General features: G+C 40.9%; 3 protein-coding genes across 4 annotated transcripts; all 3 read left to right on the top strand.

Moving 5' to 3' along the window:
* Positions 1-1,983: 1,983 nt before the first annotated feature.
* espnlb (espin like b) lies at positions 1,984-7,365 on the top strand. 2 transcript variants are annotated; one of them, XM_058068900.1, is made up of 5 exons: positions 1,984-2,371; positions 2,638-2,859; positions 4,039-4,157; positions 5,391-5,570; positions 5,892-7,365. In XM_058068900.1, the coding sequence occupies exons 2-5, from the start codon at positions 2,853-2,855 to the stop codon at positions 7,314-7,316; spliced, it is 1,731 nt and encodes a 576-aa protein (XP_057924883.1). In that variant the 5' UTR covers positions 1,984-2,371; positions 2,638-2,852; the 3' UTR covers positions 7,317-7,365. The 2 variants fall into 2 exon arrangements, with proteins under 2 accessions (XP_057924883.1, XP_057924882.1); XM_058068899.1 differs by lacking the exons at positions 1,984-2,371; positions 2,638-2,859 and having other exon boundaries at positions 3,785-4,157.
* Positions 7,366-8,963: 1,598 nt separating this feature from the next.
* On the top strand, positions 8,964-17,152 carry rab6bb (RAB6B, member RAS oncogene family b). The gene is made up of 8 exons (XM_058068904.1): positions 8,964-9,229; positions 11,738-11,796; positions 12,167-12,220; positions 13,709-13,814; positions 13,945-14,056; positions 14,143-14,236; positions 14,807-14,873; positions 16,187-17,152. Exons 1-8 carry the CDS (start codon positions 9,160-9,162, stop codon positions 16,249-16,251), a joined length of 627 nt encoding a protein of 208 aa, XP_057924887.1. The 5' UTR covers positions 8,964-9,159; the 3' UTR covers positions 16,252-17,152.
* Positions 17,153-17,268: 116 nt separating this feature from the next.
* On the top strand, positions 17,269-23,581 carry aire (autoimmune regulator). Its single transcript, XM_058069196.1, is given in 13 exon segments — positions 17,269-18,468; positions 19,041-19,213; positions 19,661-19,707; positions 20,160-20,219; positions 20,310-20,429; positions 20,536-20,735; positions 20,791-20,912; positions 21,017-21,080; positions 21,473-21,553; positions 21,628-21,749; positions 22,233-22,311; positions 22,518-22,589; positions 22,958-23,581. Coding segments are annotated over 13 exon segments (1,371 nt in total). The 5' UTR covers positions 17,269-18,321; the 3' UTR covers positions 23,042-23,581.
* The last annotated feature ends 1,069 nt before the right edge of the window (positions 23,582-24,650 follow it).

The raw sequence follows: 24,650 nt of genomic DNA, 5'->3' as shown, positions 1-24,650 counted from the left end.
ATTGTTGTGCTAGTGTGCTTTTTTTGCATGGTTACGCCAAACAAAGCTAATATTTGTTTTACCAGAACATGAACAAAATGCTAGTATTCACAACTCGGAATTTTTAATTTCACAATTTCACTAGTCTTCTCACATTATTAATTGTAAACCTGAATGAAACAACGCAGCCCTGCATACAATGAAAGTTCCTCCTGCACTAAGAGTCCTAAATAGTGTCTGCATGCTCCCAAATCCATACTGAGGTGATACTCATCCCCAAATTTTGCCCACACTCGCAAGTAGTGTATTGCAGGGGTCTCAAACACGCGGCCCGTGGGCCAAATGTAGCCCGCAGGACACTAGTTTGAGGCCCCCGCCTTGATATGAAAGTTTAATGTTAGTGTGCCCCGCGCAAGTTTGATATGGATGCTGTATGGTATCATGTACCCAGAAAAAATTATTACGTTTGATTAATGTTCATGTTAAAGGTTAAATAACTGTTAATAGTTATCCTCCCTATCCGTGTGGAAGTGGTACGTTTTTGGCTTCGCCCAGACCCTAGCTCCAGTGGCCCCCAGGTAAATTGAGTTTGAGACCCCTGGTGTATTGGGACCGGGGCGTTGTAGCCGCTGCCTGACGGATGATCACATCGCGAGCCTCAAACTCACCACACCCTGCCAAGTATTCGTCACCAAAAGCGCCACCGTGGTGAGACATTTTTGAGGTACGTTTTGCAGGGTGCAGAACTTATATCACTCACAAAGACAGGAAGTCCCACACTCGGCAGACATGTTTGTTCTGAATGCTAGTATCAGCCGATGTTGATACTGTTTTTCTACTGATATTGGCCAATACCAATCTGTGGCTGATCGATTGGAGCACCCCTAATATACACACATACTTTTAAATTTTTATTGTTTTTACATTTTTATGTTATTGCTTTTTTTCTGCATTTATAACCATATTTGATAGAAAGGCAAGAGGTCAAGGTTTGCATCACTGCAGTAGTCCAGCATCATCATCAACACTAAATGACAGGTGTCCACTATTATGGATCTGGTAGGTGATCAATTATTACATATCATTCTTGCACATAGTATACCTGTATGCTACAGCATTTTTTTTCAATCACAGACTTGTTATGACATCACTTCCCTTGTGTCACAATCAGTGAGATGGAAACTGTACACCAGCTGAGAGTATACCAGTCTCCTGCATGCATCCACTTGTTCTATACCACCACCATATGCAGGTCACCCTATCCCCCCTTTTTAATTATAGACAGGAGCCTACGGTGCCTCCCTCAGCATCTGAGGTTTGTGTCCAGGTGAGGATGCTGCTTCGGTGCTATTTAGCTTATTTGGTTCCATGTGACAAGCAGCAGTTTGTGGACAATCTGACTGTTGAATCATATATTTGTAGCTTTTTAGATTCTACCATCTTGCAGGTGCCGCCATTGCATTGCTAGACGACTTTACTGTGAGTACAGTTTCTGTTATTGTCAAAGTGATGGAAGTTATTTTACTCATCATCAAGCGGGGAAAGGTCTTTTTCATTCATGTTTGTTGTAATAATGTGCTTTTTATGTACATTATATGTGAATTTTATGGCAAAAGGTAGTGTATTTTAGTGGGTGGGGGCGGATATCTAATTTGGATCTTGAGCTGCAAAAGCATAGCATGCCATGCTGGAAGAAACAATGGTATAGTTTTACCAAAAATTAAATAAATACAATCAAAATGAATGAACACAACCCAAATTGTACACCCCCATAGATACCCACCTTATGACTTTTAATTTGATTTATAATTTTGTATTACTAAAATTAAACAAAATGTCAAACTGGGGGGAAAAAAATCATTGGTATACACCCTGAAGTGCAGCAAAATTATAATGTTTTTAGTGTGACATTTTTATGTAACACAGATTTACAATAAGTATTTGTGGAAAAATGTGATAAAAAACAAAGCTTATCTTACGGTACGCTGTATGCTAATGGTATAAATGAGATCATACTGTATTTAACAACGTGGGTTTGATTATGCTGTTAATGGACTCCAGCAAACCCGTAAGGTTACCTGAAGCAGGCTATCACATCTCCACAAACTCTTCACGAGCTTTCTCTTGCACACTCTGTGTGGCATCTAACACTTTCACTGATCAGGCTCATGTTTCACCACCTTTTGATTCAGCCTGCCAAAGTGACTATTGTTCTTTGCATTAAGTATCTACGTGTGTGTCATAGAGGGGGTTGATTACCTGTTCTATATTCAAAGATGACTCTGTGAGGGCTCCTTTTATCTGGTTTCTGTTGTCCTTTCAGTCTCTCTTCGAGGAAAGAGGAGCTCCTGCTGCTTTGAGACGAGCAAGAACCAACATGGAGAGCAGCAAGGTGACTCATTACTAGTTATAAATATGTGGGCAAACATGGCTGCATGATAGTGGACAAAAAATATTAAGACACTCATATCACTTAATAAAAGAGACCTGTGGATGTCTATTCTTCATCTTCATCCCAGTGCAAGTCCATAAGGGCAGGCTAGTTTGCCCTCACACACCTTAGCCATAGGAGTACTATTGTAAATACTGTAATTGATGTGAACAGTGGAAGACATTTTTGTGCACTGTCCCTTTAAATGTTGTCAACGACACTCCCAGCCAGTGAAGGAAGTCCTCCCCTTTCCCCGGCTCCCAGCGACCTCTTCATCCTCATCCTTAGTGACTCTGGCTCATGCTCCCGAAAGACAAACAAGGGGCTCCATGCAGCAAATTCACATGGCCTCCTCAGGTACTTCACATGTACAATATGCCCATCACTGAATCCTATGCCTTCGGTTGGAGTTCATTGAAAAGCATGTACCTTCACATTTTGGATGAACAGTAAGTGCTTTTTAATACCCATTCTTTAAAATAAACTAAATGTATTGTTCTATGGTAATAGCTTCTGCCTTTTTCCATTTCAATTAACAAAATTGGCTGTTTCATTAACAAATAAGATTTATTTATTATACAGGCTGCACGGTGGAGTAGTGGTTAGTGTGCTGGCCTTGCAGCTAGGAGACCTGAGTTCAATTCCACACTCGGCCATCTCTCTCCCTGTGGTTTCGTCCTACATTCCAAAAACATGCTAGGTTAATTTGTGACTCCAAATTGTCCATAGGTATGAATGTGAGTGTGAATGGTTGTTTGTCTATATGTGCCCTGTGATTGGCTGGCGACCAGTCCAGGGTGTACCCCGCCTCTCGCCCGAAGACAATTGGGATAGGCTCCAGCACCCCCATGACCCTTGTGAGGATAAGAGGTAGAAAATGAATGAATGAATTTACTATAGGGCGGCACGACGATCGAGTGGTTAGTGTGCAGACCTCAGCTAGGAGACAAGGGTTCAATTCCACCCTCGGCCATCTCCAGTTTGCATGTTCTCCCCGTGCATGCGTGGGTTTTCTCCGGGTACTCCAGTTTCCTCCCACATTCCAAAAACATGCTAGGTTAATTGGCGATTCCAAATTGTCCATAGGTATGAATGTGAGTGTGAATGGTTGTTTGTCTATATGTGCCCTGTGATTGGCTGGCGACCAGTCCAGGGTGTACCCCGCCTCTCGCCCGAAGACAGCTGGGATAGGTTTGCACTTTTGCACTTTGTACATACCCAGTCAGATTGCGCTCTTTGCTGCTTAATTCCACTTGGGGGCGTATTTGCTGCCCTTCCATTCATCCATTTTTTATGCCACTTGCCCTCACTTGAGTCACTGGGCTATGCTGGAACCTATCCCACCTGACTTTGGGGGTTCGCCCTGGACTGGTTGCCGTCATATAGATATATCAATATATATCACATATCGACAAACAACCATTCACCCTCACATTCATTCAAACCAGATCTCCCCGTGATCTCCTGACTGTGTATCAAAAATGCTAACCACTAGGCCATCGGCATATTTGCTGCAATATCCTGGAATGTCTCTTTCTTTCTCTTTTATCTCAGCAGTCTTAACCCACAATCTAATGAAGATCAACAACATACAGAACATAACATTTTGTGATCCATGATGTTTCTAGTGGTGACGTCGTTCAGCCAGCTGAAGCCACCAGAGAGAGACCTCACTCTGATGTCCCACAAGAAGACAATGAAGTCCCTGAAACAAGCTGGCATCACAGCTGTCTTCACTGGACAACAGGTACATTGATTTAACATGCTCATTTCTGTTCAGTAGCAGATTGCAGTCGATTTCGAGCCTGCAGGCTAAGTCCTTAGAGTCTCTGACGTTCTGTTACTCTAAAACAAGCAGTCTGATGTTGCAGTTAGGGCTGTCTTTGAATATTGATTTTCATAGTCAGAATATAAAATTGAAGTTGGCATAATAGCATCCATCCATTTTCTGTACCGCTTATCCTCACGACGGTTGTGGGCATGTTGGAGCCTATTCCAGCTGTCTTGGAGCGAGAGGCGGCGTACACCCTGGACTGGTCGCCAGCCAATCACAGGGCATATATAGACAAACAACCATTCACACTCACATTCATACCTATGGACAATTTGGAGTCACCAATTAACCTAGCATGTTTTTGGAATGTGGGAGGAAACCGGAGTACCTGGAGAAAACCCACGCACGCACGAGGAGAACATGCAAACTCCACAAAAAGGCATAAAAGCATTACCCGTTTTAAATGATATGCCATTTTTGTTGTTGTCATGTGATGTGTAAGTATGAAGCTGGTGACACATGTTGTACTTCCTTGGGGTGATCAATGTATAATATATATACAATATATAATATAACAATAAGTATGTTGAAGTTGATGATTGTCTTAGTGTTCACTACCAATTAGGCTAATTTTATATCAAAATTGGGTATTTCTAACAAAAACAAATACATTCTATGTGAAAATATTTGCTCAGCAGCAGCCGTGTGCACCCCTACGTAGACAGAAGTCGGAATAGTACGACCTTGAGCACAGGACATTTTCATACAGTTTGACTGTGAAGTTGATAATGGAATCAATATTGTCAAATAGTCGATTATTCTAAGGGCCTGTCCACATGGAAACTTTTTGTGGATGAAATGTATTTTATTACGTACATCCTTACATCCACAAAAACAGTGCTCTGGTTGTTGTGAAATAGTTTCCAGAGTGGGGAAATCTCATAACGATTTCCTATTCCCGTGTGCGTTACTGAGCCCACACTGTGTGGCTATAATTTTTTTTCAACCCGACAAAAAAAAAACACCCTGGAGAGTTCCCACGTGGACAGGACCAAAGACACCCCTTGTTCCAATCATGATTCCCATGACAGGAAATCAAAGCTAGAATGTGAAAATCCCAAATTTTGACCTCTATACCACAAGGGATCTGCACAAGATCACTACTGATGTCTCCAGACCGCTAACCTTCACGCCATCCCCCTGCAGAAACAAGACAATGAGGAGCTGGCAGAGGAGGTACCAATTGTTGATGTGATCCTGGCTGACATTGAGTCCCTAGTGCCTACTCACGATGAGGCTGGACGCCCCATTGCTGAGTGGAAACGCCAGGTGATGGTGCGACAGCTGCAGACCCAACTGCAGGATGAGGAGGAGCAAAGAAGACAGGTACTGGTCAGTTCTAGTCGTAGTCCATGCATACATTCATTACAGATCTGAGTCGCACGGATGCCCAGACTTCCCTGTCTTTGGCCACCTCCTGTAGTTCCACCGTGGCTGTCCTGATTCCTCCTTCCGGTTGGGCGTGCATGGAACACCCAGACTAGAAACCAGGTTTAGCCCATTGACTGAACTGTTAGGAAAAGTATCCTTCATAGTTTAATTTGGTCTTGCTGTTTAAGGTATTATACGTAGTAGTATTCATCCTCTGGGAACCATGAAAATAAACTGCCAGCGGAACTGCTAAACTATTTTTCACGTCTCTTACAGGACCTCAATCACAGTTCCTCCCCTGTGGATGGCTGGAAGTACTCCCAAACCCACAATGCCATCCTGGGGCCCTTTGGAGAGCTCCTAACTGAAGACGACATTCATTATTTGCAACAGCAGATTGAAAATGTGTCCCTTCAGAAGTGCTACCAGGCCTATGAGTTGGAGCTGATCAGGTTGACAGAGGAACTGAGATCTATTCTACCTGATCCTATCTTAAACATTTCACTCAACAAAGAGGCCCTGCAAGAAATGGATGCGCAGGAAAGTCTCTCGCTCCCGACTTGGTGCAGCCGCGTTTCAGAGATTGTGAGGAGTATGTCACTGCTGGTGGCCGGCCTAACTCTAACCACCGAGGAAGGAGCTAAGGGGGGTGTGGTGGAGGATTTTCAGGAGGTACGGGATGGTTTAGTGGTAGGCCCAGGCCATGTGTTGCTGCAAAACACAAATGGACGTAAGATGCCACTCATTGGTATGGCTTTTGCTCATGAGATGAAGAGCTATAGCAGATCACACAGAGCTCAAGTGGAGAAGGAGATCCGTCAGTTTGGAGTGTCGGTCAGAAACCTTAGAGCCAACTTCGAAGGTCAGATAGGTGGCATTTATCCCTTTGCTGGAGTGGTGCCTGGCAACAACCAAAAGAACCAATCTTCTGCACCTAACAAGCTAACCGATTACCCTAAAAAAGTTCCACCTGTGATCGAGACGACCAGTCTGAGGAAAGAACGTATTGTTGTGTTGTTTCTGAGCCATTGGAAGAAGTCAGCTTACGCTATCTCAATGCGAGCAGCAAGGCAGGACCAGGATGTAAAATCAGAAGCCCAAAAAAGTGTCCCATCCATGTTTCTCTTCTGCCAAAAACGAGGTGCCGTGGATAAGATGTTAAACTCCTGGAGGAATAAACTCCAGGTGAATGACGCTCACATGTCCTATTTTTCAGCCAGCACCCCCGAAAACCCATCCCCTGTGTATTCCCCGGAACAATTCCTGCCAGATGTGGACCACGATAGCTTGACACTGGACCTCTTTATGCTGGGATACTTCCACATCCTGGAACAGGGGCTGTCACAAGAAGAGAGGAAAATGAGGCATCTGCTCTGCTTCGAAGTCTTTGACCACGTTGGGACTTTCCCCTGGGAGAAGGTTAGGGACTTCCACAAGGCTGTACTTCAGGAAATCCAAACCGGGAGACGACAGTGGAGGGACGGCTTTGACGACATCAAAGTTCGCTTCTTTGGAGACTTAAGACCATCATCAGATTCCACACCGGTGCCTTTGGTTGTAGTTGAAGGTGCTTCGCCAGATGTAGGCCGCAGTGACATGGACTTATCGTGTTTCAACAATGAAGACATTTGTAAATATATTGATCGCAGTTTTGCTTTCTGGAAGGAGAAGGAGGCAGAGCTCTTTGATTTTGAACGCTAGCGTAACCATTTTGTTTGTGTACTAACTGTGGAAGTTTTCATACAAAATACGTAGGTGGCATTTCATTCATTCATTTTCTACCGCTTTTTTCTTCGCTGGGGTGCTGGAGCCTATCCCAGCTGTCTTCGGGCGAGAGGCGGGGTACACCCTGGAATGGTCGCCAGCCAATCACAGGGCACATATAGACAAACAACCATTCACACTCACATTCATACCTATGGACAATTTGGAATCGCCAATTAACCTAGCATGTTTTTGGAATGTGGGAGGAAACCGGAGTACCCGGAGAAAACCCACGCATGCACGGGGAGAACATGCAAACTCCACACAGAGATGGCCGAGGGTGGAATTGAACCTTGGTCTCCTAGCTGTGAGGTCTGCGCGCTAACCACTTGACCGCCATACCGCCCCTAGGTGGCATTTTTCTTGCAAAATGATTTGGGGTCTAGAGATTTATGTTCTCTCCAATCGAGTCAGAGCTTTTCTTCCCTCGCTCACATACCCCAGAGACATGATGAGATATCTTGTGGAAAGCATTAAAAAAAAACAAATAAAAAAAAAACAGGTCAATATGGTAATTTATGGAGGTAGGACCAAGGTAGTAGGGAGCAAGTTTGCAAGTCTGAAGTTTTTAAGCAAGTCTCGTGTCAAGTCTCAAGTTAAGACTAGACAAGTCGAGTCATAGATTTGAAATTTTCAGGTCTTTACAACTCATAAGCACAGCGTCTCCCAAATCGATGTCATTTTAACAATGGAATATCTATTACATTTGAGTCTGACTTGCGTGTACCGCAAATTCTAGTCTACCTCTGAGCTGAAGCTCATCTAACGGGACCACAGTTTCTGCAAACAGGAAGTAGTTCCTATATACTATTCACACGTTAGATGAGCATTCTTCCTATGCTATTATATTTCTGAGAAATACACCACATGGTGATACTGTTATTAAACCCCAAAGCTGAGTCCACATGAATCATATTAACTTGAGTTTTCTCTCACAGTGAAGTGGTCGCTACTAAACACCCACTTTAACTCAAGGGTGTTTTCCCGAATCGCCATGAAGTCAGGTACGCACATTTGCAGGGCTGACAAGCATGGGTGTAAAATTAAAGCAAGCAAGTCATTGAGCATTTGTCTAAGAATTATAAAATATGTATGCTAGCATGTATTTCTAAGCATTGTGACCACAATCCATAGGGTTGTTGTTTCCTGTCAGTCGTGTGCATACTGTATTTACCCATTGTGGTCAAGTTTATTGTTTGAAAAGTAAGTTTTTTTTAATCAAGCTTTTTATTATGGGAGAGAAAAAACAAACCTACACATGTGTGAAAAAGGCCCAACTGTGGCAGGCCAACTACGATTACCCCAAGAGCTCAGCGACAACTCATCCAAAAGGTATAATGACAATAAATTATATTGATTTACAGTGACTTATATTGTATTTTATATGATGTTATGTTTTGTATGCTTTGTTCTAACCTACAAATTCTAATTTCTAATGTGGAAAAATGAGATAATGAGCTTGTATATGTCAGCCATTGATAATTAACGTGCATTTTGTATCTAGTCCACTTTCAGCTTCCAATGGACGAAAAAAGGTGAGGGATGGATGAAAATAGGTGAGGTCGCGCATGCGTATTTGCCTCGCCTAACTGACAGGACGACGCCGAGCTGCATCCCCTTCATTCGGAGAAGAGAAGAAGAAGAAGAGGAGGAAGAAGAAGAAGAAGAAGAAGAAGAGCATCCACCCCTCTCTCTCTCCTCCCATCACTGCCACGGAAAGGGAGACTTCGAGACATATTTTCGGCTAAAATAATCCGCTTCCCCCCCCCACCCTGCCGTCATGTCAGCTGGAGGAGATTTGGGGAACCCCCTGCGGAAATTCAAACTCGTCTTTTTGGGAGAGCAGAGCGGTGAGTCACCCCCCTACCCCCCCTCTACACCCACCACCACCCCTACCTTCATGCCGCCACATATATGTTCGAGATCATGCATGTAATATACAATATATAGGGTGTGTCTTTTCCTCGGTTATGTTTTGCAGTACGTAATAAGAACGGCGCTGGGGGTGACGCATGCGCAATAAGTGCACATTATTTCGCATAATCTAACCAAAATGTGTTAAATTGAGCATATGATTCTTAACAAACTGCTGTTACTTAACGTTTTTATACCACGAGGTGCCTTCGGATGTGCTGCAGTAGCCCACAAGCACAATCTACCTCCTTTTATTTCCTTTTAATTCCATTCATACACCTTTAAAACCATTTTAAAGCACACATGTGATACTATATGTTACGGTCGCGCTATGTTTGTCCATGAGGCGAGCAAAATAAGCAGTCCCCATGTGTGTCAGTCCGGGACACACCCAAAGGCTGCTGCCGATGTCTGTTTCTGCAGCCCCCAGCCTGTCTCTCTCCATCTATCTCTCTCTCATAAATAAACAAATAACAGCAACATGGTGGGCATTACACAATATTACTAAGGTGTGTGTGTGTAAAAGATGCTGGATGACTGTGTTTGTGCAGTGTTTGTCATGTGATGCAGTGCAGATCGATAATGAGCCAACAAAAGCAGTAGCAATGCATCCCATAAGGATCAGCTGCAACAGCAAAGAGTAAAAAAAAACGTGCCTTTACAGTCTGTGCTTTGACATTGTTAGGATGTGTATGTGGCCTTGTGCGCCAATGTTACTGTCCTTGGTGCTAAATGGAGGCCCTGCTGTGCATGGCCACTGCCCATCATCCAAAACCCTTTTTGTGTAAATGTGTGTGTAAGGGGGCCCCACTTAACGGTGGATGCTTCTGGGTGGGATGTCAGCAAAAAAAATGAAAATGGGGCAAGTCAGGCCCACCCTGAAACCAGCATCCATAATAATCATTTTAATAGCATTAAGTTGTACCCCAGCGGTGTCCAAAGTGCGGCCCGTGGCTTTTTCTTTTAAATTAAATTAAACCCTAGGCACATTCAAACATACAGTTTATTAATATAACTAATGAAACATGATCGTAAAAATGTAAGAAAAGATCAGTAATTTTACAAGAATAAAGACGACATATTAAGACCATAGTGTCATAATACTAAGAGGAAAAATAAAGTTTGCAGGTCGGGAAACAGTTATTACAAATGTGAAGCCAAGATATCATTAAAATAAAGTCATAAAACTATGAGAAAAAAGAAAAAAAGTTTAAATATTTGTAAAAATAATCAAAAAAACACTAAAAAAGTGTAATGTTAAGAGGAAAAACTTCATACCACTACTAATAATTTGTCACTAATAACACAAAGTGCAGAGGTCTACAAGAACACGGCAAGACAAGATTTTAAGAAAAGGAAGATGAAAAAAAACATACATGACTATATACTTGCTGTATTGCAATATAAAAATTTCATTTGTACTATGTTGCCTTGCATTGCTCCTTACAAGGATACACTCTTCCGCACTCTGTATACTACTCGCCCCAACTCCACCCACCAAGACAAAGAGACCGTATGACTGACTGACAAAAGGGCTCACTCCTTTCATGCCGTTGTTCTATGGAACAAACGTGCCAATATGCTGAAACCAAAGCACAGAGCAAACTCTTTCTTTCTGCCTGTTTGGAGGTGGGAGATAAGGAAAACACACACGCATGCACAAAGTCAGCAAAATTATTTAAATTAATTGTTTGATTATTGAATTATTATCATCCCAAGCCTACAGCACATGAGAACCTTTTAATAATATGAGATTTTGTGACAGATAGGGCCCTGTGAAATCCATTTTATTTTTTCCCCCAAATTCTATGTTATCTTTTTCAAATTCAAAATTTTTCCATTTTCTTTTTTCTTATTTTTATCAGCATAGTGTGTCTGCTTTTCGGGTTAGTGAATAATTACATGCAAAAATCCCCATACTTATTGATGCAATATATCAATGGACAATTTAGGCCAGTAATTGAAGTGAATGGAGCTTGGCTAACTTTTCTAATGTGATGTCAGCCTCTGCACACATTGCTACAAAATCTTCAACCAACTGTAACCCCTGTGCTTGTGATTAAGGAAGACATGCAATTCCAACTTCATATGTGAGGTATGTTTGTGACGCTTATTTTGTTTACACAGTCATAAAGTTGTAATAGTATGAGAAAAAAAAATGGTTTTATACAATCCCCCCCTCCCCCCAATAATAAAGTTTATATGAGAATAAAGTCATCACGTGATACAATACAATAACATGATGATACTCGGAAAAAAAACAGCGGTTGTTGTCCTTTTCAGTTGAACTCTTATAATATTTTTATAGCACAATAAATACATCCACATCTCCTTTTTATTGTGTTCTAATCCAAAATGTACACTTCCATGATTCATTTATCAATGTCACATTTCCTCAGCCTATTGTTGTAAACTAACCGTAAATTCTCTGTGCTCTGTTGTAGTGGGCAAAACGTCTCTCATCACCAGATTCATGTATGACAGTTTTGACAACAAGTACCAGGTGAGACCCCGAATTAATAATTAAAAATAACGATATGTGATTGAAGTAATAGTGAATGTTCTCTAATAAGACAAGACTGGCTGGTGTTGCAATAATATAGCAACTTTTGTTGTCACTTTCCCGAATACAATACTAATGATTTTGCAACAATTGTGTTGTTATCAGAAGAAGATAGTCTGATAAGAAATTAATATGAAGTATTAATATCGAATAATGAAGAATTAATATCCTTGCCTGACTGATTAAGTCCAGGGGACAATAACACATGAACCTTATTAGGTTCATTCATTCTTCCAGCGTTTATCTTTAGTCTTTTTGTCATTAATAAAGACTTTGATGTAAATAACTCCCTTTTCCTTCTTTGTCACAGGCCACTATTGGTATCGACTTCTTATCCAAGACCATGTACCTGGAGGACCGAACGGTAAGTAGATTCCATCTGGGTCTATGAATGCAGTATTTTAGCATTTAAATACTAACTTTTGAATTTCTTTTCCAATATTTTTTCCTAGTTTGATAATAATGGCATACAACTTTTCTTATGGTGGTTTGAGGCATTTGAACACACTTCCTTGCTTGTGACATGTAAGCAAGTGGGTGGGAAAATGACAACAAACGCTGCAGTTTACTCTCACTTTTGACTAATCCGGGATTTTTAATTGGTGCTCTCTTCACTGACTAACATGATTACTTGCTGCTAATAGCATCAGTGCTTTACCTTTCTATGCATTTTAGTCCTTCAGAATTCCAAGTATTTATATGCACAGTTTAATATACAGTCCATATGGTTTGAAAACGTGTTTGCTACCTTCCTTCGCTAATTTTTTTTGCGTGTTTGTCACTTTTGAGATCATCAAATGAATTGAAATATTGGTTAATGGCAATGCAAATGAACACAAAAAGCAGTTTCTACATGAGACCTTGTATTGTTAAGGTTGAAATATGAAATCCAAACAAACATGGCCCTGTGTGAAAAAGTTAAAACATCACTTAAGTGAGGGTAATTGAGATCTATCAGTCTGGAAAAGGTTACAAAGCCATTTCTAAAACACTGCAAAACCACAGTGAGAGCCACAAATGTTGAAAACGTGGAACAGTGTTGCCCTAAGAGCACAGTGACGACTCGTCCAAGAGGTCACAAAAGACCCCACAACAACATCCAGAGAACTGCAGGACTCACTTACTTCAGTTAAGGTAAGTCTTCAAAGACACTGTGCAAAAACGGCCCGCATGGCAGAGATCCAAGACAAAAACCACTGCTGAATAAAAAAGAACATTAAGGCTGGTTTCAAACATCTTGATGATCCCCAAGACCTTTGGGAAAATACTCTGTGGCCTGTTGAACTATTGGAAAGTTGAACTTTTTGGAAGGTGTGTGCCCCATTACATCTGGCAAAGGGGCTGTTTTACTGCTTCGTGACCTCACGCTGAAACCAACTTGGGTTCTGCAGCAGGACAATGATCCAAAACACACCAGCAAATCCACCTATGAATGGCTGAAGAAAAACCAAATTAAGACATTGGAGTGGCCTAGTCAAAGTCCTGACCTGAATCCTATTGAGATGCTGTGGCATGACGTTAAATAGGCATTTACCCCCCACCCCAAATGTGGCTGCATTACAACAATTCTGCAAACATGAACTTGCAAACAGCTCTGTAAGAGACTCATTGCAAATTATCACAAACACTTGATTGTTGTTGCTGCTAAGGGTGGCCCAACCAGGTGGTAGGCTTAGGGGGCAATCACATTTTCACATAGGGCCATGTTCAATTGTGTTGTCATTGACTAACATTAAAATATGTTAATATGATCTGAAACAGTTTAAGTGTGACAAATATGCAAAAAAAAAAAAAAAAGAAATCAGGGAGGGGGCAAACACTTGTTCACACCATTGTATGTGTACATCTGTAGGTAAGACTGCAGCTGTGGGATACAGCGGGACAAGAGCGCTTCAGGAGCCTCATCCCCAGCTACATACGAGACTCCACGGTGGCCGTGGTGGTCTATGACATCACAAGTGAGCATCTTGTTTTTACTGTGTATCTGACTGCATTGATTGTGTGTCAGTGTGAACAAAATGATCATAAAAGTGTCCCGGGCCGATAGATACTGTATTCATCTCAAGAGTAATTCATGTGCCTCCTTAGACGTCAACTCATTCCAGCAGACTTGTAAATGGATCGATGATGTCAGGACGGAGAGAGGAAGCGATGTCATCATCATGCTGGTGGGCAACAAGACGGACCTGGAGGAAAAGAGGTGAGGCAGTGACATCAGACAGTGGAGATGCTCTTGTTTTAAGCAAACCGTCAGCATCCTGATGGAGGTGTGCTGCTCTTCGGCAGGCAAATCACCATCGAGGAGGGTGAGCAGCGAGCCAAAGAGCTCAACGTCATGTTCATCGAGACTAGCGCCAAGACCGGCTGCAATGTCAAACAGGTGATTACACTATGTTGTCAAAGCACTACCAAGGTGACTCTGTCACATAAAATACAGTGCATTAATAAGTTATATTACTACTTACTTTATTTTATATACATATTTGCAGCCATTTTAAAAGGCAGCTATGTATATACACCGACATGTTTATTTGTATTCAAGAGGATGCTAATTATGGTTACCAAATGGTACTCACTAGTGCCAAGTAAACATACACAAACGTCACAATTTATATTATATGCCATTACTAAACTACAATTTAATATGCTTAACAATGAGCATATTATAATTTTTACCAGTAACATTTCTTTTTCTCGAAAATGTGTTGCTAGTTCATAGCGGCTTCTCGCTTACATGGCTATGAGCATGAATACGGCAAACATTGAGGGTCAAAACCTATTACCCAAATTAGTAAGTGAGTTAGCATATTAAGTGTGACCTTATGTTCAAAGGCACTCATTATAAATACTTTAATGTTGACATATCTGCAGTGTAATATAAACAATTTGCATTTTGCTTTTGCTGTCTTCATGCACTTGTTCTCTCTAACGTTTTCTTCTCTGCGCCAAGCTGTTTCGTCGTGTTGCAGCAGCTCTTCCCGGAATGGAGAGCCTGGACGATGCAAATCCTGAAGGCAGTATCCTTTACATCACTAATATTGATGAGAGGGAAATGTTGGCTTGTTTTATTTTTAATCTGTTGAGTTTCTTTTTGGCTAGTCACGCTGACATAATGTAGCTGCTATCAATGAAAAAAAATCCAGGCAAATGTATGGCCACAGTGCCTGTCGCCAAGCGATTAGTACCGGAAATGAGATCGGTTCTGCATGTGCGCGAGACCTACATTACGTCACTTCCTCCTTTTGCAAAATTTTGCAACAGCGCTTCTGCGATGTCACGTGCTGTGGTAGTTACTATTATTTTTTGAAAGTATGAACAAGAATGGTCAATAACCATAATTCATTATATATATATATATTTATATTCATTCATTCATTCATTTTCTACCGCTTTTTCCTCACGAGGGTCGCGGGGGGTGCTGGAGCCTATCCCAGCTGTCTTCGGGCGAGAGGCGGGGTACACCCTGGACTGGTCGCCAGCCAATCACAGGGCACATATAGACAAACAACCATTCACACTCACATTCATACCTATGGACAATTTGGAGTGGCCAATTAACCTAGCATGTTTTTGGAATGTGGGAGGAAACCGGAGTACCCGGAGAAAACCCACGCATGCACGGGGAGAACATGCAAACTCCATATATTTATATATAATTATATATTATATATAGTATATCAAGTTATTTTATTAATGACTCTTATTGAAATACTTCGCTAGCATGCAGATGTTTCTGTTGTCTTTATTCACCAAGACAGATCTTCGTAAAAACTTACGCAAAGCATGTACCACATGACTGAAATATTTAGTAGTGTGAAATATACATGAATAAATCAAAATCCATAAACCATATAAAGCAAAAAATAAAATATGTGACATTTGAATGGAAATGATAAGCAGAGTTCAATGATGGATTAATCCAGAGGATTAAGCTATTTGTTTTTTTGCTATTTTTTCAGTGGTGAAAACAAACATATTATTTGGATGTGGTATGAGAGAAAAATGATTATGTTGTAATTACTCCATCTTAATAATGTTTTTTGGGAGGCGTGGGTTGTGACAGTACAATACACATGCGTAGTAACCATTTATGATCTGTAAGTGCCATAATATAGATCGACGGATGACGTACATGTAGATTCCACATGTGGACCACAAGCAGGCTTGCCTAACACGTGACTGCCGAAAAGTAGACCGACCGGGTATAGATGCGTTCTGTACATGCTTAGAACCGATCCTGTTTCCGGTATTTCCGAGCCGCATTTGGGTGACACTGCAGGGGATATTTGATGAATTACAAATATGACTTCCTTAACCGATGCCTTTTTAGTGATTGACATCAAGCTGGACAAACCAGCGGAGCCGAGCGTTCCTGAGGGCGGGTGCTCATGTTAATACAGAGCTGTGATTGGTCAGCTCCCCTTCACACCATAAAGCTTGTTGTTTTGCTTAACTACTACTGGTTAGCTTCCAGTTAATTGGGACATGTGATGTATCTGATTGGACAAATCAAACGTTCAAACTCTCAATCAGTTGTTCAGTTGTAAAATATTGTATACTTTGTCAATATGTAAGTGACAGGAGGACAAAAAAGGGGGTCTGGAAACATAAAACAATGCAGAAAAGGAATACAACTGCTAAACTAAAAGGGAGTTTCTTTTTGCTGTTATGTTTTGTATTTTTTTATATATAAAAAGGGAAAGCACCAAAAATGATGCCTAAAAATAAAAGGAGATAATGGGGGGATGTTGGTCAGCCATTTTCCAAAACGGCTGAACATGTTTGAATGTCCGCAGCACGCATGCACGCTGATCTTTTTTCATTTTTTTAACCTTTTGACCCTTTGCCTGCCTTTTCAGTGATCCCTCTGGACGGCGGCTGACTTCTCTTTCGAATGTTTTCTAGCATCTTCTCTCTCGATAGCGTCATTCCCACACCATTTCCTGTAGGCGCACATAACGGTAGCTGTGAAAACGTGGCACTCTCGATCTCTCTATGGGTTCAACTTTTATAGAAAGAAATTGTACTGTGCTTTGAAAATATTAATAATAATAATAATTATCATAATAATGTACACTCGAAAAAATCCCTCAACTATTCCCTCCTCCTCTTTCTTCCCCATCCCTCCATCCCGGATGTGCACATACATATAACGATCCATTGTAATGCACTGCAACACTGTATATAATAATGTAATATGTATGTTGTGAACGTCCTCTCTGTACAAGTGGTCCTTGTTCACCAGTATGAATAATGTAATAATGTTTCATGATTAATAAATGACAGATTAAAGGGCTTCACTCTCCTAACTATCAACCCACATTGCGCCAACATGCTTTCATATACACACATTTTTAAAACAATTTTCTTTTCATTAACGTGCCGAGCAGTAAAGAGCTGAGATTTGTTAGGTAGTTTTAGGACTATTATTGTTCATAATGATATTAATTATTCACGTTTGCTTTCATTTTACCCTCCAGTATGTTGGCCAAATCGTCAATAATATTTGTCACACAAGCTGCATTGTGTTTTTAGCTAATCAAATATTATTAATGCTTGAAAAAAAATATTGTGAAAAAACTTCCACCCTTACTGTACTTTGTATTGTCTTGCATTACTGCTTTTTGCAGCAAGAGGGCGTGCTGGCTCGCTGCATTGACTTTACAACTGCAATTGCCCGGTTATTTATTTTTTATTTTGATTGTATATCATTTGATTCTTTTCTTAATTCATTCATTTTGTGACATTTGTTTTGTTCTTATCATAGTAGCCTTTCCCAGATGACATTGGTCAAGAGAGAAAATAGACTCTTAAACTGGATGGGAGTCAACCACAAGGTTTATTTTATATTATTTTAATATATTTTTTTGTTTGCTCATTATCCAACCATTTCTTTTATCCGGGTCCAGGTCGTGGGCCAGTTCCACAGAGAGGACACCACGGTGTTCCCAGGCCAACTGTGAGACATAATCCTTCCAGCATGCCCTAAGTCTTCCCTGTGGCCTCCTCCTGGCCGGGGCATGCCTGGAACACCTCACCAGAGAGGACTAGATGCCTGAGCCAACTGAAGAACAATAGTTTGTGTTTTTGCTAGCATGTGCCTCTTTAATGAGTTTTTTTTCTTGCTGTCAATCAGGTGGTGAATGTAGGTTTGGGAGAAGTTGACAGTTGACGGGGACAGGGGAACTGAGGTGGAAAGAACCTTTTAGGAGCAATAAACTGACACTGTGATTTGAGGTATTCCCCTGGATGGATGCCATGTCACTTGATCCCCCTTCTGGGTCACTGCGTGGATAGACCGTTTATATTAGTGCCGCAATGTCACAAATGAGTTGATTTGTCTACATTAATGCATATTTGCTTTCCTTTTCTCCCTTGAGGCCACACCTCCTCCATGTGAAAGACCACTAAAGTGCTCTTAGTTAAGTTCCCTCACATTGTTTGACACTTCCCTTGAAGTAGATCATGTCCAGAGTGGAGACCCTCAAGGACACAAAGCTGGGCTCGCTCTTAAGGGGCCTTCGTACTGACATTGCCATGGCCGTGGATGACGCCTTCCCTCTGGTTCACGGCCTGGCTGATAAAAACATCATCAGTGAGCAACTGCTGAAGGTGAGACATACCTAATCTCAACCACTCATGTCCAACGTCCTGGTTAATGATGTTGGTTAATAGACATTTTTTGGGGGGGGGGGATTAACTACAAATTTGGGGGTGGAAAAACATTATTTACATATTATGAACTTAGTTTTCTGATATTTCTGTGATTTTGCTGTCTTATTTGTACTTTAATGCAATAAATCCTGTCTGTTTTATAGTCAAATTTAAAGCAAGCATAGAAAATGAATCATTTACTCAATAAAATAAAATGTAATTACATTTAGTTGAACATTTTCTTGTCATAAGCAGACATGCCAGCAAAGTCATATTTAAAAAAAATGCATACAATACGATTTATTTCATTATTATTATTTTATATGTAATTTTTACAATTTTTTTTTTTTACAAATTTCCAAAAATTTCCAGCTCTAAAAGTTGTCCATGCTACCAAATGATTCTCATCCTCCATCTTGTTGTCAGTTGTGTTTACATCCGGTGTAGCTACAGTACGTTTAATGCACTTCTCATGATGCTTATATGGATGCATCCAGTCTGCAGATTTATCGCTTTGTATCAATTGTTAGGACACGCTGGAGAAGGAGGTTAACGAAGGGATCCACAAGGCCATGTACTCGCTTCTTTCCTGGCTGCTGGAGCAAGGTCCTTCCACCATCCAGGCCTTCTGGAGGAACTTGAACAAGGCCTACAACCGGGACAGCTACCCTAAGCTGCAACCTCTGCTCGCTAATTCTAGTATGTAACGTTTAAGGACCACCAGAGGCTCTCACCTAAGTTCAAAACCCTTCCAGTTTTAATTTAATAGACTTACAGTATAGTATGTGCAGTTCTTGAATGACTGATGGTTGCAGGCAATAGTGCATATCTTCAAGGCAACAAGACTCACAGCAAGAAGAGGAGCCACAAAGACGGAGATGATCAACATTCACTTTATCACACTGGTGCAAATCCTGGACAAGGTATACAATACCTCCTGCAAGGAAATTTGTTACACAAAAACTGCTGAACCAACTTCTAAAAAACTATGGAAGCCAGTTTCCGCCACTGAAAAAAATTACAATAGTAAATCATAATTATGAGATAAAAAGTCGAAATTATGAGATAAGAAAGTCAAAATTAGCTAAATAGTCATAATTCTGAGATTAAAAGTCGAAATTACGAGATACAAACTGCGCATGTGCCACAGGTGCCGCCTTCATCACTTGGCAAAAATGGCGACACAATTGTCGGCGGGTATACTATTGGCCTTTTGTTAATGTTTGACGTTTGCTACATGTGTAATGAGTTGTCCGCGGTCGCATTCTTGTTCAGTCGGATACCCACCTTGTGTCGCCATTTTTGACAAGTCAAGAAGGCGGGTTTGTAACTCCTAATTTGACTTTTTTGAATCGAATAATTATGACTTTTTATCTTATAACCTTGACTTTTTGTCTCATAATTATGACTTACCATCAGCGGGAACGGGCTTCCACAAAAAACTCTCTTAATGGTTATTTTCTACTTTTGCTCCAACTACTTGTGCTTTTAACACTGTAAAATACGGTATTGGGGCGATTCTAAAGCTATAATTTAACGTGAAGAAAACATTTTGACCTTAATGCTACAATGAATAATACAAAAATGGAATAAAACTGGTAATAACATATGGACATATTCACTCAGAAATATTGTTTTATTTCCTCTAGCTGGAAAAGTGAAGCTGTACCGAGTGAAGCGTGAAGCTCCTCCCCAGCAGGCAACATCTGGTAATACTGTCTTCATTTAAAACAAAACAACAACAAAAAAACAAGTAATGTAAAGTGAGGCACACTACCATTTGTTCAAATATGTGTCAGTGTCGGCCCAAAGAGCAAACCCCTCCTCTTCATCTGCTGCCATGTCCACCAGCGAGCTGTCACAGCATGGATCCTCCAGAGAGAAGATCAAAATCAAGCATCATGTGTCAGGCTCTGACGGTAGTCACCACCAAGTGTTCTCAATTACGAAGATTAAACCCCTTAAATGACAATTCATGAATCAACAGCTGCATGTGATAAGATTTACTTGAACTGTGGTCCTCAGGTTCTGCAAGAAAGTGCATCAAAGTTGGGGGAGAGCTCTACAAATGTAAAGAGCTGAAATCCAAAGCTGCCATGACAACATTGCATCACCAGAGGGAGACAAACGTAGGCTTGTACATATAGTTCGTTTGATAGTAAGCTTGCTCAATAGCCAAATATGTTTATGGTTGTGTTATGTTATGCTATATGTTGTGCTATGCCGCATTGTGTTTATTCCTGTGTTTATATCATGTTTACTTTGTATATGTGCATGCAGAGTCAGTGCAATGACGACGAGTGTGCGGTGTGCAAAGATGGAGGCGAGCTGATATGTTGTGATGGATGTCCTCAAGCTTTTCATCTCACCTGCCTGGACCCTCCACTCTCAGCCATACCCAGGTCACGTGCACACTTGAAACAAGCAAACCTACACATACAGCACGTTAGTCTACTTCCTTATGTGTACAGTTTCAATGATTTCTTACTCACTTTTGAACCTACAGTGGCTCTTGGCAGTGTGACGGCTGCAGATTGGGGAAAAAGCAGAAAATACAGAAAGCTTTGCAGGCAAGTGTCAAACGTTTAATGTTTAGAATTGTGTGAGAATTATCTTACATAATCCCTACTACTTGATTTCTTCACGAGCCACAATGTCTTTTTAACCCTGTGAGCCACCATAGTTAATTTGGTGGCAATAGGAAAGTGAATGAAAGAAAGACAAAATAATAAAAATAATGATTTAAACATACTCACAAATACAGCACAAATGTAGATATAAATATTATATACCTGTACTTTTTTAACCCTGTTATTCCCACAAGACCCATTTTTGACAGACAATGGCATCTGTAAAGCTGGTTTTTACTTGAAATTTTTAATTTCTCAAGGAGAAATGGACTTGTCCAATTTCCGTCATTTATTTTTCTTTTTGTTTTAATTACTGCTTGTTATCCCTGCAGCCTCAGCAGACCAGCACTAACAGCTCCACCATAGACATCTCATTCTTCCCCCTGTTGTCCTCTTCAGCCTCCATAAAAGAGGTAAGTCCTGCACCTCGATGACTCCAAGCATGAAGACGACTTTGCATAATTTGTGGCTGAAATGGAATGCATAGTGCCCAGGTGGAGACTTGGTGGGTATGAGGGATGCGTGCGGTATTTGTCACCTGGGAGGAGGAGAACTGACCCGCTGCCTTCAGTGTTCCAAGCGTTACCATCTACGCTGCCACTTCTCCATGTAAGCCTCAATTGAGCTCCCTGTGGATTCCTTGTTGTTGTTTTTTATTGTGCACTAAGACGAGACGATATAACATAATAATATATAACATAAGTATAACAATATCAAATACATACACAACAATTAACATTTTATTAAAATAATACCTTTGTGACAAACCGAGCAATATGACCAGTAGAACTGTTTATTGAGTGCTTTTGATGGGACAATTCAAAATATAAATCAAAATATATTTTTTATTGAATTAAAGAAATGCAAAATTACAACCACATACAACATATCATATATTATCTGCCTATACGCCCATTTTCCTCCACCGCTTGTCCTCACTGGGGTTACGGGTATGCTGGAGCCTATCCCAGCTGACGTCTGGTGAGAGGCGCGGAATTGGGTATACTGGTCGCCAGTCAATCGGAAGGCACACATAGACAAACAACCATTCACATCATATATCATGTAATGAAAAATATTTGTGTTTGTCAGTGGGAGATCCATCTGTTTGTCCTGCTCTAGGACATTGGTCAGCTCTGCAGAAAAGGCGATGGAGCCATCATGTTTTCAGGTGGGTCCTAACCGGTCATTTTTTTAGGTACACCTGCACAATCTGACAGTTTCTGGTTCTCATAAATGGGCCCTTTAGAGAGTTAATCATGTACAAGAATGTAATACGGTGTTGTATCTACATTCAGAATAATAAACACACTGTTATACAGATAGCTCTCAAGCAGTGTCAGTCAAAACTGAGGCCATGTTATTGGATTCCATTAGATTCAGAACTCACGCGGCCATGACCAGAGCTCATCCATGCATCAAGAAGAACTGGACTCCATCCTGGGGGACGTGAGTGGTGCTCAGTTACATGCATTTGGTGTCGTTTGTGGCACATGTGGCCGCATAGATTAGAGTCAGGTGTGTTGGAGAGTTTCTTCACTGTTGCGTTGCATTCTATCTTTAAATGTGTGTTCCATGATATTGCTCTCAAGTGAATACTCAAAGTTATTAACTCAGAGTTTTGACGCTGTTGTTCTAACAAGTCAAACTCAATTACAAGTAATCTAATTTCTGCTGACTCTTCAGTGACTCCAAAACACTTAAAACCAAACCTGATGTGAATGTAGTAACAAATTTGAGAGGATGGTTCAAGATTATGTAGATGCTTACCATATGATGTCACACTCGGCCTCAGTCTAGGTGTGTGTGTGTGTTAGCAGGCCTCCTTGGATGGCATCCTACAGTGGGCTTTCCACAACATCCCTCAATCTCATGCAGACACCCGAGGATGCCACATGTAAGCTGGAGTGCAGTAGGAGCAATCCAAAAACAGAAAGGGTACATTATCAAAAAATAAAGGAACAATTGTATTATTGGACTTTACAGACAAAGTATGCTACAAAATAGTGAAATTTGCAAATGAAGAGGTGTTCAATACTTTACCCATATTGTCACAAATACAGATTCACATGATGAAACGCGTACTGACTTCCTCATTTGGCTTTCATACAATGATACAATGACCCCTAAATCAATATGCTGCAACCATTGTAAATAGTAATTTTTGATGATATTTAGCAAAAATTCAACCGAATTAAATTTGGTGCACACTTTAAAGGCACTATAATAGATGTATCATGACATGTCTTCCGAAGAAAAACCCTTAGGGGTAACCACAAATGGCATTTCATTTTTATTTCCATGTGCACCAAACTCGAAGGGGTTTTTGCTATCCACAAGATTGCATGCAAAGCAGCGGTGTAGTTTTTGCATAATCCTGATAAAAATAAATCACCCACAAATGAACAGCCATGCTTGACAGAGGTAAGAAAAACTTTTTTTTAATGCTACCATTTCATCATGAATGCTTTTAATTAGCACAAGCACTGTTGACAACGATATAGTGCAACAACTCTGGTCCTGGTAGTGCCATAATACAATCCTAGGTGCAACAATGGCAGTTGCACAATCTCTGCTGATATGACGAGGAATTCACACTCTCATCACAGCAGATGGTTCTAATACAGGAAGGTATGAACCCTGAGAAATGCCTCTGTTAACAGGAATTCCTCCAAGACTATCACTTAGATGTGGAATGTTGTTTTTGTCATGGGACTTCCAGAGTTTTAGCATGGCTGCCAGATAGGTGGAGCTCCGCCAACCAGCGTGCGCACATTTTACACCCCTCGGTATTTGGTTGCCATGACGACCTCGCTTCTACAGGCCCAAAACAGAGGATGGGACACATGCTCATTCCTGAATGTCTTCAAAAACATCCATCTGTCATCTGTGCTGCTTATCCAACTGTATGAGGAACATTGACACCGCGAGCGCAACAAATCATCAGATACTGTCATAAGAATGTATGTCAAAAGGAATAAGTATGCACCAAATTCCTCAGCTTGAGGCCAAAAAGCAGTCTTAAAAAAATCATCCCAGCTGCAGGGCATGCTTTCATGAAAACATCTGCTAACACAGTTTATTCCTTCCCATCATAACCCCCACACTGTGATGTTAGTCAGTATTACCCCATCTTTCTGGTACATACCATGCTCAAATATTTAAAGTGGGAAAAAACTTGTCTCTGCTAGATGCCCCCCTCCCTGGACTAGGAATATCACATTGAAACACTTTACATGAAACAGTATTTTCATATAATCATAATATGTATCATTACTATTGGATACTCCAATTAGGGTTGGATTCTGCCGATTCTGATACCGAACATCCATGAGTGAGATTGGCCGATACTGATAGTGATCACATCAACTGTAAATTTTTCAATTTATGTAGGTCTATAAATAGTCGATATCATTGAAAAATCGTCCGATACTTGCTTTCTAACGCCGATCCCCTCCGCCAATCAGCTCCACCTCCACTCCAGAATTGCTTTGAAAAGCTTTAGATTGG

Source organism: Doryrhamphus excisus, chromosome 3, assembly GCF_030265055.1.
Source record: "Doryrhamphus excisus isolate RoL2022-K1 chromosome 3, RoL_Dexc_1.0, whole genome shotgun sequence".
NCBI classification, from domain to species: Eukaryota; Metazoa; Chordata; class Actinopteri; order Syngnathiformes; family Syngnathidae; genus Doryrhamphus; species Doryrhamphus excisus.
Note: the sequence above shows the minus strand (reverse complement) of the source record. Positions and strands in the feature narration are given on the sequence as shown.

Bases quoted from the DNA above. Each gene is read 5' to 3' on its own strand.
- espnlb (XM_058068899.1), top strand. From the start codon at position 4,026: ATGATGTTTCTAGTGGTGACGTCGTTCAGCCAGCTGAAGCCACCAGAG. The intron at 4,158-5,390 runs GTACATTGATTT...ATCCCCCTGCAG, and splicing joins CTGTCTTCACTGGACAACAG to AAACAAGACAATGAGGAGCT. The intron at 5,571-5,891 runs GTACTGGTCAGT...CGTCTCTTACAG, and splicing joins AGGAGGAGCAAAGAAGACAG to GACCTCAATCACAGTTCCTC.
- rab6bb (XM_058068904.1), top strand. From the start codon at position 9,160: ATGTCAGCTGGAGGAGATTTGGGGAACCCCCTGCGGAAATTCAAACTC. The intron at 14,237-14,806 runs GTGATTACACTA...CTCTGCGCCAAG, and splicing joins CCGGCTGCAATGTCAAACAG to CTGTTTCGTCGTGTTGCAGC. The intron at 14,874-16,186 runs GTATCCTTTACA...ATGCCTTTTTAG, and splicing joins CGATGCAAATCCTGAAGGCA to TGATTGACATCAAGCTGGAC.